This window comes from Cheilinus undulatus, linkage group 1, assembly GCF_018320785.1.
Source record: "Cheilinus undulatus linkage group 1, ASM1832078v1, whole genome shotgun sequence".
NCBI lineage: Eukaryota > Metazoa > Chordata > Actinopteri > Labriformes > Labridae > Cheilinus > Cheilinus undulatus.
Genome location: NC_054865.1, coordinates 9515280 through 9532813, shown reverse-complemented (window position 1 = coordinate 9532813; position 17534 = coordinate 9515280). Strand labels below are relative to the sequence as shown.

The 17534-nt window shown below is 37.9% G+C and overlaps 1 protein-coding gene across 1 annotated transcript in view; it reads right to left on the bottom strand.

The window, feature by feature from the left end:
- si:ch211-186j3.6 (neural-cadherin) overlaps positions 1-17534 on the bottom strand; it is a 617862-nt gene that overhangs the window by 293356 nt on the left and 306972 nt on the right. The window contains exons 12-13 of the mRNA XM_041792306.1: positions 17037-17204; positions 5065-5314 (exon numbers count right to left, since the gene is read on the bottom strand). Coding sequence (XP_041648240.1) covers positions 5065-5314; positions 17037-17204 — 418 coding nt within the window. The remainder of the gene's footprint in view (positions 1-5064; positions 5315-17036; positions 17205-17534) is intronic.

Genomic DNA, 17534 nt, shown 5'->3' with positions numbered 1-17534 from the left:
TTCAGACAGCGATTTCAATATGGAGGCTGCCACAGATTGGCTTCAAAAGCCGTTTGAGTCTATTGTAATCAAATGGCTGATGTCACACAGGCTTTGTCCAATTCTTTTTACAGTCTATGGACAAACCCATGGTCAAAACAGTATCTTGTTTACATGATCATGGAAAGCTAAACGTGTGATTCAATTTGAAACTCAATGAATTGCCCAGCACTGCTATGTTTATTCTAAACACTAAGTGGAACAAGAGTGAAAACATGCTCCTGAGTTAAGCTTTATTATATTTTTTCCGTCATTAAAAACATTTTAGCGCAAAATATACATTTTAACAGCCAGTGCATTAGAAAATAGCTAGTTCTGAATCAAGCTTGGGCCCATGAATACAGTTAAATGGGACTCACCAGGCTGGGCTTGTGCTAGTGTTGGGCTGAGCTGGAATCTCTGAGCCTGGACGATGCTCTAACTGTAGGTGAGCTGTGAAAGTATGCAACATCTGGTAGATGACTTAAGGAGTTAAAAAGTCATCATTTCCACAGTGCAACCAGATGTGGATGTAGATAATTCTGCATTCAAGCAGGGCTAGAAAATAATTAATGTATACTAACACTGCTCAAGGATATCCACCTGCATCTGGACCTATGGTAAATATTCAAATGATACCAGCTTTCCCACCCACTACAACTTCAATAAAAAGGTAGAATTAACACCTCTCTGATCATATCAATGGAAATTGAACTTAGAGAAGCTTAAAGAAGAGTTTTTGGCATATGTTGTACCGGGACTGCATTAGATAGCAGAGCTGGTCATATGTAATGGCCTGCAGTAATGCAGTAAGTCGCTGTAAAGCTTAGTGAATGGGACCTCCCCACATGTGATTTATAAATATGTGTGCATGTGTTTTTGATCAGTAGCATTAGTGCCAGTGTCCAGGATAACATGTATCTCATTTTGGAGCAAAAATGTGTGTTTTCAGGTTCATACTGGGCTCCAACTTTCCCCAACTTTGTTAGAACCAGGTTTTATCACCCCTTTCTGACACTTTTTCTGCCAATTTTCACAACTATTTGGTCACTTTTTTAACAAAATTTTTCCTAATTATTTGTCTATCTTTCCCTCTAAAGTTGCCTCAGTTTCTTCTGACTTATTTTCTTGAATCCTGATGTTTGGGCACACCATGGCTGAGCTATGAGATCTGACATTACAAGCCAAATGTTTCAGTTCAATTGTCCCATCTTCATTGTAAAACTTATCGAAACAGGCTAAGTTTCTTTTAGGTTGAGGGATTTATGTTTTCAAACAGGCTAAGGATGACAGGCTAGAATTAAAAAATAATCACCATAGCTTAGCTTAACTATGAACTGTGATTTTGATGACCTCTTGGAGAAACATGGGGCTTGGTTCCAGAAATCTCCTCTTTTCAAACAATTACTAACACAAAATGAGCCTTTTTCCGCAGATTAATGACAAAGACAGAGAACAGGGAGCATTACATGCTGCTGAATAATAAATATTAAGAACAGGAACCTAAAATCGCCTGGAAAGCTTGGGCCAAAATCGTATATGGCTGATTTAAAGCCTAAAAGCCTTACAGAAGAGACTTGAATGGAACAACTCTTAAATCTAAAGCTGCTCCATGTGCCATTTTATTTCCTCGATTCTCCTCCGAGCAAATGTCTCAATCTATGAATTAAAAATGGGGTCTTAAATCCATTACAGACCCCCCCGCCTCCCCCTGCTGCAGTGCCTCTGGAGGAGTCAAAGAGCTTTCTTATTAAGAGTGATAAGGGAGAGGAGGGGTGAGTGACGGGGGCCGAGAGGGGGGAGTTAGGAGCGAGATGAAGGAAGGAGTGTGTTTGAATTAATTATTCCTCACTGGATTAACGTGTGAAATATGTGGGCGTGTGTGTGCTGTAAGGGAATTAAATGCAGGGGAGTCCTGAGCGTGTGATGTAGGCAGTGTAATTCTGTGAGAGGAGGTCAGGGTCGAGCAAACTCCACCGTTTAACGGCGACGGTGGTGATATAAGCCAAACTACCAGGGGGTTAGAAACAGAGCGACATCAGACTGAAATAGTCATGCTTTCATAATCAGATTACATTTAGGGGAGTAATGTAATGCATAACTGCTGACTTATAACACCACTGTTAGTGATCAGACAATTATCTCATCACTTATGTTACCAGAAGTTGTTCACCTGAATGTGTTTGCTTAACCAGGGGAGCAAACAAGCCACGGGACACTCTTCTGACCTTCTGTGAAGGTGACTTCCTCTGAGGCTTGGAGATGTGTATAAAGGACAAGAATGTGGCTGCTCATTATGCTCACTTGCAGCAACCACAATTGATTAAATATCCAAAATTTCATGGCCTTGAAAATAATGCACCAGGACTTAAAAACTTTTGAATGTAATTAACCCTGATCTGTCTGACTGACTGTTAAGTCTTCTGTTCTGCTGATCTATAGAAGAACCTTTGTGCTGGGAGCAGCCCGGCAGTTAAATGGTTACAGCCCATGCTTCAGCAGCCCAGATGCAACTGTCACAGCTTAGACTCCAGCTGGAAACCACTGATTCAAGTCATACCCCCCGTATTTCTCTGTTTTCTGTCTTCCTCTTCAATGCTGCAGTAAAAAAAAGTGAAACTGACAAAAAGTATATACCTGAAAACATATACATAGTCTTAGGGATGCAGGGTGGAAAGAACCTGTGCTGATGCAAAAAGTAAAAAAAAAATCAAAAAAGGTAGTGCGTCATTTTAGTGGGCCCTAATTACCCAGTTATTTTATATTACTGAGTGTAATTATCATGTAATTTCTCAACAATGGGGTAGTAATTACCTTGTCATAAGGTGGCATGTTACCAGGTAATAACTCAGACATGTAAAGGAAGCATTCACTTAGGAATAATGCATTTATTATTAAGGAATTCCCTGCAATATTACAGCAATTTTCTGAAGATTAGGTTATATTTTACCCAAAACCTCTAACCTTCTAACCCTAAGCCCTACTCTCGTAATAATGTGGCAGTTCTCTGGAAACTAGGTGGCATTTTACCAAGTAATTCCTTAGAAATAAGATGATAATTTTCTATATAGGTCACTTTATAATGTCTAGTTTAATTCTTCATCTTGACCCACTTAATTAAAGTGAGTCCTTTTTAGGGTTAGAGGGTTAATGTTAGAGTTTAGGGTTAGAGGGTTAGTAGAAAATGCCACCTAATTACCAGAAAATTGCACAGTTTAACAAAGCATGATGAGACGTAGGAACAGCCTACTGTTGGTTGTCAGCCCATCACAAAGCATTTTGGAAACAATATGGTATCTAGCCTTAACCGCTAGCAGAAGAAATGATTGAAAACTGATTAAAAAGGATAAAAAGATACTCAATATTGAATTAAGTGGCTTATAATCATTCTTTAAATATCCCAAAATGGGATTGTAAAGCATGGATAGCATCATTACAATGGCACAATGACCAGCTTCAAGAGGGGAAAAGTAAGTGGCTATAAATGATGGTTCAAAAGTTATTTCACTTGTAATCTGTGTTTTGTCGTATAGGACAATTGCAGTCTTAGAGGGTTAAAGTGATTCTGTGACTATTTTTAAATACCCAGGGATACCATATTAGCCCCCCAGTCCTAGTATAGAGTGCAGTTTTTTATGAACAGAGTTCTCAGTTCAAAACAAGAAGTATTAGATATGGGCCAATCTGAGGAGCGCTGGTCTCTACTCATACAGCTGAATTTACATTCTGAGCATTTAAGTGAACTTAAAAACAAGATTAAAATGCTCAAAAGTGATACTGTGTATATACCCTGCATGTCAGTGCTTTGGGAGTGCATTTTTGTAAAATATGAGCTTTTAGTGCAACCAGCTCCTAAAAACATTGAGGCTTTTATAAAGCATGGCGCCTAATGGTATTCTTAAGGGGGCTTTTGTTATTTATGCTCTAAAAAGTCCATTAAGCCCATCTTGCTAATTAATGAAGAAAAATCTTTTATTCCCATCCATTAGCTTATAGCCATAAGCGGCAATCAAAAGAATAATCATGAGACTCCTGATTTGTCTTTCTATCCTTCAACCTTAAAGAGTCACTCTGCTGGTTGGTGAATGGGATTGAGGTACAACACATAAAAAACTGGAGAAAAAACCCCTCTGCATACCACATCTACAGACCATGCCTGAATTCCTTTTACCATGGTTTAGTATCACTGACTAGGATTTTGGTGGTAACATTTGTTTTAAAATCACAGATAAACGCATCCATAATGGGTTTTTAAACCATGTTTACATAATTTTAACACATTTTATTTTTTAGACAAAAGGTAAGATGGTGCTTTATTGATCCCCAGAGCTGAAATTCTGTTCTTTTATGGTCTGTGTGATGTTCAAAAGAAGGTTGAAAATCATCATAAAACCACCAATCCAGAAGAAGAAGATGAAAAAAGACCACATATTACTCATGCTTGAGCTGTACAGCTTGGTCTGCAAAGAGGCAAACAAGGCCAACCGTTATCATTACTATCTGTCATCCAACTATTGTACAATCCACAGAAAGGAATCACTTCTTGGTCTCCCTCACTCTCTCCTGTTAACAATAACCTGTGAGCAGAGTGCTCCTACAGCACTGAAGAACTTCTACTGGAGACTGAACATTGGAGTGGCTTGTTGTTATTCTCATGGCAGATCTGACTTTTTATTCTTTAACAGACTGATCTACAGCTGGATTCTTATTACTGTTATTTGGGCACTGTATGAAACATGTTAATGGGGGATATAAGGTTGTATTTCATTGAAATATTCCCACAACAACAGAAATGATGAAAAAATATGCAGTTAAAACTTCTGCATGAGGAACAAACATGTATATAACTTCATTGATCATCAAAAAAATCTCCAATGTGCTTTACACTGGGGGTAAAATCACAGATGTCTGAGAATTAACAATAGTTTCTACAACCACAGTTGGATTTAAAAACCACAGAACAAAACATGCACAACTTGCAGACATCAACACAGGTGAAAAAAAGCAGAAATCAAAATTGAACAGAAAAGCAAAAACCACACGGACCTGTGACGTTGACGTAGACCGTAGTGAAGGCAGCTAATGGTACAGCAGCCACATTCTGTGCTCGAACTCGCAGCATGAAGTTCCTGGTGGTTTCATAGTCCAGAGGCTCTGCCACCAGGATGGAGGCTGAACCGTCCTCTCGATTTGGGGTCAGATAGAAACGAACTGGCATGTTGGTTTCTGGGACCATCCCGTCCTCCAGGTTGTACGTTACCCTAGGATCTCCGAGGGGGGAAGTGGCTTTGATGGTCTGTTTGGGAACAAAGAAGAAAAAGTTCTTAATGATTCTTATATAAAACCCTCTAATGATGACTGTGACTTTTTGATCTGAATTAAGAAAAAACTGGTTACCATCACTGTACTAAATTGGTAAATGTTCTGAAATATGTTAAAAAAATCACTGAAAATAAAAGGTACATCTAAGTAATTCATTTAAAAGAAAAGAAAAAGAAATTCAAAGTACTTTATCTATTAGCAACTTATTTGTGTAAAAGCAGCCATGTAAACACAAGATGAAGCTAGAGACCAAAAACAGACTGTGAACAGCATACAAGTGGAGTTTTGGGAAGGTCATTGCACAACAAGCCACTATGTAATTAATTTGTATGTATGTAATTTTTTTTAAACCTGCAGCCATTTAATGTATGCTCTCACACATATGATATAATTTTCCCAAAAAGTTGCAATTGTTACTTTTTAAAAATTTTTCCAACATTTCGCCACCAGGGAGCACACATCTGACCAATCAAAACACTCAGTGTTTTCTATGGCAAAGAGTTTGTAGGCAGACCGTAGAGGTGCAAAAACTTCCTCCTCCTAAAAACACTCATCAGCATGATGCAAAGTTTTCCTTTTCATATAAAAATGTGTCTCTAGGTACGGCCAGGTTAAATTTGTGTTTATTATGATATTCATTTGCCTGATAAAGACAAAACCAACCAACGAACAAAAAAACAAACAAACAAACAAACAAACAAACTAAAAAAAAACAAAAAAAAAAACAACCAACCAAGAAAACAACCAACCAAGAAACCAACCAACCAACAAAACAACCAACCAACCAACCAACCAACCAAAAAAAAAACAACCAAGAAACCAACCAACCAACAAACCAACCAAATAACCAAACAACCAACAAACTAACAAACCAACAAATGAACCAACCAAACAACCAAACAACCAACCAACAAACCAACCAACCAACCAACCAACTAAGAAATGAACCAACCAAACAACCAAACAACCAAGAAACCAACCAACCAACCAAGAAATGAACCAACCAAACAACCAAACAACCAACCAACAAACCAACCAACCAATTTTTTGTTTTACAGCACCAATTTATAACCAGAGTGTTGTTGTTACAATGGAGAGGAAAACCTTCACTTTAATGGGCAGGAATATCAAGCAGAACTAGACTAATGCTGACTACCTGAAGCAATGCTGGGGTTGTAAAGGGGTAGTAGAGAGAAGAGTAGGATGAGGAGAGGGACAAGAGGAAAAACAAAACAACAAATGAAACACAACTTTATGGCAGTCAAGGCCATAAACTTGTCTCTCATTGTGACTCATGTTGACGGCCATCTGCTGAGGCTGTGCTGGGTTTGGAAAGGGGTTAGGGAAGCAAGAAGAGAGAAGAGGGGGATGCGGAGCAGGGACAAGAGAAACAACTAAACAAAAAATGGAAGACAAATTTATGTCTGTCATGGCCATAAATTATCTTACTTTTTTTTTTTGCTAATACACCAATAATGATGTTGGCAATATGTTAAAAATTAGCAATAACAACCATGATCGATAGAAAACAGAACAATGAAATATTAGCATTAGCAGGATGATAATGAATAGAGAGAGCTGCCATTAACAACTGTAAGTGCAGAGTTTCTCTGAGATTCAATTTAACTGTTTCAGAAAAGATAACAGAAGAAAGGATGGTGTTAATAGATAAAATAGTGGTAGATGCATCAATTTGATATGAATGTATATAGAGATAAAGAGAGTGAGAGGAGAGAGAGAGAAACCTAATGTGCATGACCCCAGCAGACTAAGCCTATAAGTAACTAAGAACTGGCCCAAACCACTACAGCCCTAACTACAAGCTTTATCAAAGAGGAAAGTTTTAAGCCTACTCTCAAAGGTAGAGAGAGTGTCTGCGTCTTGGAACCCAACAGGTAGATGCTGCCTAAGGAGAGGGGCTTGATGCCTAAAGGATCTACCTCCTATATTTAAATTCTATTCCAGATTTTAAAGGGAGCCATTAAATGAAATGGATGTGCTATGTAAACAGATGGAGATGTACATGAATAATCGGCTAATCACTGCACCAGGTCAATCAGACACCTGAAGTTGCCTCGCCTCCCTTCACAGCAAACCTTAATCAGACCCTTATTAACTCACTATTATATTAATTATTTACTTTTAGAATGAGTGACATGTAGGCTCTCCTCCCTGGCTATCTGGGCTAAAGAAAGGGAGCACTGATCAAAGTCATGGCATAGAAAATGAAACAGCAGTGACCAGGCTGTAATGCACAGGGCAGGAGGCAAAAAGGGAGGAAAAAAAAACACTTCATTTGATCAACTGTTCATGTGTCTAAGTTTGCCAGTGAACAGTGCAAACACAGCTTTTACAGCACAATAGCTTTTCTAAAAAAAAGTACATCATTCAGTTAGAGAATCTTCTTTCATTTGCATTGCCCCTGGTGTGCAAAGACCAATAAAACCATTAAACGAAGTTGGACCAAAAGTGAACCATCAATGAATAATGAATAACTGCACGAGTCTAAAAGTATAACATAACGCAAGAAATAGAGGTTAGAATCTCTGCTTGAGCCCGACCTAGCCTGCAGCCACAAACCAGGTGGGGCCAGGTTCCTCACCCTACCCTCAGGCTGCAGGGGAGTCAAAGACGTCCTGTTAGGCACTGCTCTAGTTTTTGAGTTTTGAGTCTTTTTCCTATCATTATTATCCACTATGGAACAACTTCCCCTATAAAATAGCGGAACCAGTGGTCACGATTCTTGAATTTAGAAGCCTTTAAAAACTACATTCCAAGCAGTTTATCTATTAAACATTGAATCTGTTTTGTTAAATGTATGTTTTTAACATAATGAGGGAGTAAAGCTGGTATAAAGTGATGCTGCCAGTCGGCTCCACTCAGTCAGCATATGATGAGCAAGGAAGAGAAATCCTAGCCTGCAATCATGCACAGGTGGAGGAAAAAGTAGCATACACTTCAGTTTATCATCTGTTCTAATGCAACTCAGTTTACCAGTGAAGCCGTCTGTAAAGAGACTGATGCTCTTGTAAAAGCTCTGTGTGTTCAGTGCTCAGTGACGTCTATGTCCTCGTCATCCTCGCTGCTCTTACAACCATGAGTCACGCCTGTAATACATGCCTGTCTGTTGTGCTAATTACAATCATTCTGAACATACTTGTCTGGTTAAAACTCAGACTTTCATTTTAATTTTAGTAATAAAAGTCAACTTGTTTTAAAAAAAGGGAGTTTAAAATATTGCACAAGCCTGGTAACAGTTAATGGGACTGACAGGGTTGTGCTCAGAGAGCTCATGCCTAATTTTCTGCTTCAGTTAACCAATTTTTGCCTGTTTAAACCACTCTTTCCCATTTTTAAATCCCATTTCATCAAATTTTCCACCCATTTCTACCACTTTTAATATATTTCTAACCCTTTTCTTTCCCATTATACACAACTGTAACCCACTCTTGCCACTTCTTTCTATATTGCTGCTTTTATGTAATATTTGCAACTTTTAGCCCTTTTCTGCTACTTATCAAGTTCCATTTTACCACGTATCCTCCATTTTTTGCCATCTTCAACCCATTCTATGCCCATTTTAACCACAATTGACTATTTGTTATGCTAATTGTTGCCAGTTTAACCCATTTCTGCCCATTTCTTCCCATTTTTCTGCCTCAGTTAACCAATTTTTGCCTGTTTAAACTACTCTTCCCATCTTTTAAATCCCATTTCACCAAATTTCCCACCCTTCGTTACCACTTTAAACCCATTTATTCCCTTTTATTCCCCTCTTCTACACCAATGTTTGCCCCTTTAACCCATTCCTGCCACTTCTTTCATTTTTTTGCCATCATCATCTCATTTTTGTCTCTTTTAACCTGTTCCAGCTACTTTAAAAATTCAATTTTACCAAGTATTCCTCCAGTTTTTGCCACTGTGATAAGTGCTCTGGCTAAGTGATGTCACACACTACCAGTGCGGACCAAAACATGGCAGCCTCCTGATGAGTTTACAAGCTCAAATTAACTCAAAATGCAGATATCTAGGATATCTAGTGACTTTGTTAGTTCAATATACATATGAGAGATACAAATATCAGATGAACTTGTCTGATCATGCAGGGTTCCTTTTAAGAAAAGGGGTTTACATTTTTAAGATGGCTACATACTAGAGCACAATTGGATAAAAAAAAAAATATATATATATATAATATGACCTTGTCTGAACGTGACTATTCTTGAATGTGCATGGCTGTGCTCAACCCCCTTCAGGTACAGTGGGGGTCCCGGGTCTCTTGCACCTTTATTCTGGGGGTTGCAGACTGAAAAATTTGAGAACCACTGATGTGGAGTGTGTAGAGTCCCACATTATTTGTAATTCTTTTTAGTCCTTCTGTTGTATTTGCTGCTCAGAGACTCCAGATTCAGTCTGAAGATTTCATTTCATTCACAGTCATACTCGATAAGTGGCATAAATTTTGACCCAAAAGAATTCCTCTCTCAATCTTATTATAAGTTGTGTGGAAGTAATTTTCCATTTCAGTAAAGTTTATTCTCATTTTGTCACTGTTAGATTTAGAGACTTGTGGTCATTTTCTGGTGTACGTGACAGACAAACAACAAAACAAAACTCTACCAACTAACAGCATGTTTCCAATTATCATCTCCAAGCTGGAAGAGAGGCTTAATGCCAGCGATGATCCTGAGGACGAGGATGGCGAGGAGCTGCTCTGCTTTAACAGTACGAAGTGTACTGAAGAGAGAAATTTGCCAAAATAATAATAAAAAAAAAACAGTTTATAATATAATAATGAAGACTAAAATGTTAAGGCAGTGAGTCTCAAACCGTTAGAGAAGATGGCGAGCGGCTGAAATACTGTGGGATCAAAGCAACACTCTTCATTCAGCATTTTCACTAAACTAATTAAGGGGATGCTACACAGAGCTGACGCCATAAACACCCCAATTAAAATCAAAAATGCCATCTTGGACGTGATGCGGCTTTTCTGTGGGTGACCTAGCTGTTTCTATTCAACCTGCAGAGCCCAGCAGCTCCGATAATGAGACACCCTATCAGGCATGCAGAATTGGCAAACATGCCTGACTATTGTATACGCTGATTTAGGCCATAAAGAAATAACTGTGGTAGAGCTTTAACATCCAATAGAGAATAATTGCATCTCTGCATAGCAGTCAGATCAACACTGAACAACTAACTCAATTAATACAGTGTACTGTAGGGAGCAGGCTCGCTCTCGTCCTCCCTCACTTCTCTCAAACAATCTCACATGTTCACACAGGCTTCCTCATGTAAAGTACTCTCCTTAGACCTATCGTTTCAATCTTTCCCCTTAAAAAATGTTATTCAGCAACTTTGATTGAGATGATTACTTTCAAGAGATCCTTAAAAATTATGTTCCATTAGTTGGGAATGTGTTAGTGGAAGGAGAGGGTGATGCCTACGATCACATGCAGTTTATGGGCTTGATCATACTTGTACACTTTATGAGATCTTACAAATACTATAAAAAGTGGAAACTAAAGCTTATATCATCAGGTTTTGTGATGAGCCCTTTTGTAGGTCCTCCTACACACTTTAGATCCAGATCTGACAGGACAGAGAGCAAATATGCAGAATTTATTGCAATGTTTTGAATAAGAGGTGTACTCACTTCTAGTGTCGGCATTTCTTTTAACACTGTGGTTTCTCATTCTTTCTCAGGGTTAGCTTGAGCTCACTGCAGGCGCCTCTGGTTCATTCTTTTGATTCAACCACATTCATAACAGGTTGGATTAGATAAAAACATGCCATCATAGAAGAAAATTCCTGCAAAGCTGCCTCTTGCCAAAGTGAAGTCCTAAGCAGGCTTCTGTATGAAGCTTTCTATATACCCCACCATTCAGACATACTCTTCTATGTTTCTCAAACAAAATAAGAACTCAACTGAATGTCATTTCAAACATCTTTTTACGTTTTGTAACTTAGCCTGATGCAGAGTTACAGAGACATGAAAGAGGTAATTCTGTGTTGAATAAGTCACATTTAAAACTCCTCTACTACAAAAACAACATGGCTTTTCAAAAAAGTAAGTTTAACCTGAAACAAACACAGCACAAAACCGTCATTGAGGTTTATTGCTTGTTGTATTTAGCAGGTAATTCTAATCACAACACTGGACCTTATTCAACAAGCTCCTTAAGAAAAAAACTGTTCTTTAAATCATTTTGCAAAGTTTTTAAGAACACTATGTTCACTAAAAAAGTCTTCCTATATGACTTGAATAAGCATGGGATTTATCATCTTTATTTATTCATCTACTTTTAATCTGCTCATGCAATCATGGATGTAAATGTCAACTCTAAGCACCAAGGTAAGGGTTTCTAAATTGAGATTAAAAATTAACTACTTTTCATTTTCAACAAATGTTAAACAAAATCAATATAATTCTGAAAAAATGAGACATGATCTCTCTTTAAAGCTATATGTTGTAGATCCTTTTCTTATAGCAGTGTGATGTGTAACTGCTCTGACTACAGGTTTTTCTGAATGAGTGAGATCATTGGTTTTGAATTTAAACAGTGGCACTGAGCTTCAAACAATAAATCTGCATTGTTTGGTTTCATTTCAAGAAAAACTCGACTTGAGGCAGCCTATTTCTGCCACTTAAAAAAGAAAAAAAATCAGAAAGTTTTAAAATTACATATATATAAATTAAAAATCTATAATCAAAATTATGAGAAAGTCAGTTTTAATTATGAAAGTCTAAATTAAGAGATAAAATTCAAAATCATAAAACATCAAAATTATTAGACAAAGTTATAAAAATTCAAAATCATGATCTGACAGGGTCAAAAATCAGAGAAAGTGTGTCATAATTTTATTTCAAAAGTCTGAAAAATGAGGAAGGATGTCATGATAATGATTTAAAAAGTCAACAATATGTGACAAAACTATCAAAATTATGATGAAAATTCAAAATCATGATACAGGGTCAAAAATATGGGAGTCATAATTTTACATTTTGAAAAATCTGAATGAAGCATAAGATAAAAAGGTAAAATTGTGAGACAAAATGTAAAAATAAAATATCTAAATAAAAATGAGGTAGGATGTTATTATTCTAAGAAAAGAGGTCAAAATCATGGGGGGTGGGGGATCAAAATTATGACAAAAAATTTCCAAAATATGAGATAAACAGTCATAATTATGAGATGAAAAGTCAAACATATGAGATGAAAGTAAAAATAATTAAATTTAAAAATAAAATAGTGATAAAAAATTTGAATTATGAGTTCAAAAATCATGATTATGAGTCAAAATAGTAATATTTCACCTCATAATCGTTTATCTATTTTGATCTCTCATTATACTTTTGATATTTTTAACTCATGACTTTGTTTTTTAATCTCATGATCAGAAGTTTTATTACATAATCATGACTACATAATCATCTATATCTCCTTTTTCTGACATTTTACCTCTTAATTTAAATGTTGTTACCTCATAATTTAAATCTTTTATCTCAAAATGTGACTTTTTATTTCATAATTTAGATTTTTTTATTCAATAATTTCAACTTTTTTTATCTCATAATTATGGCTAAGTATTCTACAATTTAGATGTTTCATCTCATATTTTTGAATATTTTTAGTCTCATGATTATGACTTAATCTTTCATTATTATGACATACTATATCCATTTTTTTACTATATCTCATCATTTGAATTTCTATCTCATAGTTTTGACTTCATATTCAGATTTTCAGCTTCAGCTGTTTAAATCTGAGCACTCCTGACAGCTGTCTACCTCTCAGTTTGATCCCATGTATCTTCTGTGTTTGCACACGGCCCTGCAGTATTATGCTCTTATATGAAAATGTGTCTTTCTTTTTAAGCAAATTAGATTAAAAAAAAAAGGGGACAAGCTTCTAGCTGACAGAACACTCCAGCTCACAGTCCTTTCTCCTCTGCTATGTATCTACTTTAGTGACCTTCTTTATTAGCAGGATCTCTTATGAAACTGACTGAAAGCCTAAGTTACCATTATTCTTTCTGCTGCAATCTGATTCTGATTTGAAACCAACAGACCTCAACATGAAGAAGTTAGATGTCTATAACTTGTATCAAAACCTTCAGAACATGCCTGGTAACAAAATAAATGGATAAATAAATAAATGAAAGCTCAAAGTGAGGCACCCATAGGTGATGAGGCCCTACACACGATGCATGATCAGTTCCCCTCCGGGGAGCAGTGGGCCTGAACTCCAGTGTCTGCACTTATTTCAAAGCTGAGGTTTCAGAATCGTCCTTAGGGCAAGCTACAGCTCACTGCAGGCCTTCTAGTTCATTCTTTTGATTCAACCAAAGCAGGGCATTGATGTAGCAATGAAGAAGCTGCTCTCTGAAAAACAGTCACCAATTATTTGAGGAAGAGCTGCTGTCTGGCCACGTCAAGCTGTGCAACATAGACAAGCAAAACAGGAAGCTACACACATGAATGGAGAATGAAATGAGCCAATTGTTTTGACAAAACAACTTTTAACAACAAGATCTGTGGTTGCACAAAGTTTATGGAATTTAAAGATTAACCAAAACAACAAGACTTGTGAATTGTAGTTAACTCTGCAGGCAGGACTCTCTGCATCTGAAATGCTCTCTGTGGGTTCAAAGTTACTTGAAGGACAGAGCAAAACTGTGTGGTAGAGGCAGCATCATAGTACCCGGTGGAATCCCAGAAGTACATTGTTGGTATAAATTATTCAAAGCAAGGACTGCATCTAAGAAGTGGACGTAGCCTTTGGTTTCAAAAGGGAAGTCTCCCTTTGAGGACTTAAAGCCTTCAGCTTTTTGAATGGACTGGAGGAGGGAAATCCAGCAGCTGCAAAAATGAAGTCAAATTTTTATGAAGCAAGGGGAGAAATGGGCAGAGACAATCGTTATGAATGGGCTAGCAGGGCAAATGTATCCATTTTTGTTCAGTTTAAAAGAGGAAAGTATTCTCCACATCATTTTAAAAAGATTCTTCACCCACTGGCTAAATGGATGGATGGATGGATGGATGGATGGATGGACGGATGGATGGACGGATGGATGGACGGATGGACGGCCTCCTAGCCAATGACATTTTTAAATCAAAAGACTCAAGTGTTGCAGACAACAGAGATGCTAAAAACTAAGTCAGTAACTCATAACCTAAGAAACAAATTATTTTTTCATACCATTTAGCTTTATTAAATTAACAGCATTTATAATGCTAACTTTATTAGCTTGTTAATGGGAAGTTCCATTGTGTGTTAGCATTAAGTGAGTGAACTAAGAGGGACAACCATGTCCCACTATGAGGAACTACACACCCTTTAGATAGTTATGCACCTGGAAATTAGTGGAACTTCAATTCTGATCCCACCATCCAAATGTCCTCCAAATGCTGAAATTGAGACTCATCAGACCAAGTAATGTTTTACCGAGTCTATTGTCCAATTTTGGTGAGCCTTTGAAAATTGTGGGCTCAGGTTCCTTTTCTTAGCTGACAAGAGAGGCACCAGGTGTGGTCTGCTTCGAGGTTCGACATGTCTTGCATTCAGAAATGGTATTCTGCATACCTCGGTTGTAGCGAGTGGTTATTTAAGTTTCTGTTGCCTTTCAATCATCTCAAACCAGTCTGCTCATTCTCCTCTGACCTCTGACCTCAACAAGGCTTTTCCATCCACACAACAGACACTCACTGGATATTTTCCCTGTTTTAAACCATCCTCTGTAAACCCTTGAGGTGGTTCTGAGTGAAAATCGCAGTAGATCAGCAGTTTCTGAAATACACAACAACTAACAACCATGCCACATTCAAAGTCACTTAAATCCCCTTTCTTCCCCATTCTGATCCTCAGTTTGAACTTCATTAAGTTGTCTTGACCATGTCTATATGCCTAAATGCACTGAGTTGCTGCCATGTGATTGGTTGATTAGTTATCTGTGTAAATGAGCAATTGAACAGGTGTACCTAATAAAGTGGCTGGTAAGTGTATTTTGAGATGCATGACTCTCTTGGTAGTCGTGTCGACTTTTCAGCCTCATCATGCATCATTTGATGTACTGGGAGCAACCCCAGCCTGACCAGCTGCTCCCAAAAGGTTGGATGGATCCCCGGCATGTTTGATATTTTGGTTGTATGAAGGCAAGCACATCCACAGTGAGAGCAGAAACACAAGCAGAATACCCAACTTTGGCGTGCCTGCCAGACGATTATAAATGAGCAGAAAATAGGCCCTCCTGTGGACCTCAGACTGACACAGTATATTTGTTATCATCTAGCTGCTAGTTCTGTTTGCGTGCAATGCTGTTCATGTGATGTTACATGGAGCTGGGTTACTGGATGTCCTCTCTCCCTGGCTCCCTAGTTTCCCTCCTCCCTGTACCTGTAGGCTCTGGCACACCTGGGCTAATGCTGTGTTCCATTTACTTTAAAAGAAGGATGATGAAACTGAGAATGACTTCACATTCGTCTGAAAAAAAAAAAAAAAAAAAGGATTTCCCAGTTGTTTGTGTTCCAATTGTCACAATCACGAGCTGGAAAAACGATGGATGCCGTTCTTGGGTTAACCAGTCAATGTTTCTAGCAACATTGACCAGTTACTAGCTGATTAGCCTTAAAAAAAAACACATTGCACAGTACTTCATGTATCATAAGACTGTTGCTACACTACATGCAACTGCAGGGTACAGCTGTGTCTACAGTTTCTAAAAATACACCTAGAAACAGCAAAAGGCTCTGAAAACAGGTCAAAATCAAAGTTTTTACTATACTTAACGCTCTGTGCCACCATATTGTGACATCAAGGTCGGGGAGTGTTTAGAGGAGCAGGAAGAGGAGCATGTTGCCCCAGCACACACACTCAGAAAAAGTGATTGTTTCTATTGACATTTTACACAACGTTTCTTTAAATTGGGTGCATAAATCAGGTGTTTCAGATCATTTTTATGCACTTGTTTTTGAGCTGTGGAAAGTTATCTTTTTTGGAGAAAAATCTAAAATGTGTTTGAAGTGCTTCTGACAGACATTTTTTTTGTTAAGAAAAAATGTCTGGTAGAAGTGGGGAAAGAAACACACTTCCTGTTGCTTGTCTCATAATTTCCCTACAGGATAAATTTAACCTGGCACCAGTCCTCACATGAAGGGCCTGTTAGAAAAGGCTACCTGTTAACAATGACAACACAGCTGAAGGTAGAGCTCTTTACATCCCACCACCTGTCCATGGTTGATAACTTCCATACCGGCAATTAAGATGGCAGCAGGTAAAATGCTCAGCACATACAAAGAAGAAAATATTGTGTTCAAGGTTTCCTTTATACGGCCTATAGGCAGGACATGTCATAGCTGTAACATGCCTTTGATTCTAAGAGAAAAGGTATTGAAGACTGACTGACGCAAGAAACCATTACCTCCACATTCACACCATGAATGGCCTTTTCTTGTTTTTGTTTAACCTTAATCTAATGAGAAAATTCCTCTGAAGGCCACAGTTTCTTTTGCAGCTTGTGTTAAGGGTCTTTGTCAAGGACACCTTCATGGCAGAATGCATTGCTCATTTCCATATCAATCCAACAGGTCAGTGTGCCTCTACAAGTTTTCAAGAAACTATAAAAATAACACTGCCATCATTTTTCAACATTATTTTTGTTAGCAGCCATTTGCGTGCACCCAAACCCCAACCTACCACGATAGGCGTGTCTCGGACAGTGTTCTCCGGTATGACCACACTGTAGCTGTCCTTCTCCCACTGAGGTGGCTGATTCTTCACATTAGTGATGGTGACGGCCAGCTCCACTGAGCTGCTCTTGTTCCCTCCGTCTGTGGCCACAATCTCCCTGGTGATGTAGGTCCGCTGAGACCAAACAGATGGAGAGAAGAAAAAGAAGAGGCAGGAGGTCATTTTATTGTAGCTACACCCTCCTTAAAGCATGATAAGCATTGTAAACACAGACGAGACAACTCTCATATAAGAGGTCCTTTGCCATACTTGAGTGCAGGATGAAATTGACTGTCTGGTTAAACAAACACACTTAAAGATAATTGTATTGATGAAAGGGTAGTCAGACAGCAGAACAGCAATTTTGTCACCTTTAAAAATGCAATTAGCTTTAGCCGCTGCAATCAAGAGCAATGATCTGTTTTAGTAGCGAATTAAATAAGTTAACCAAGAGCTATCTCCCTC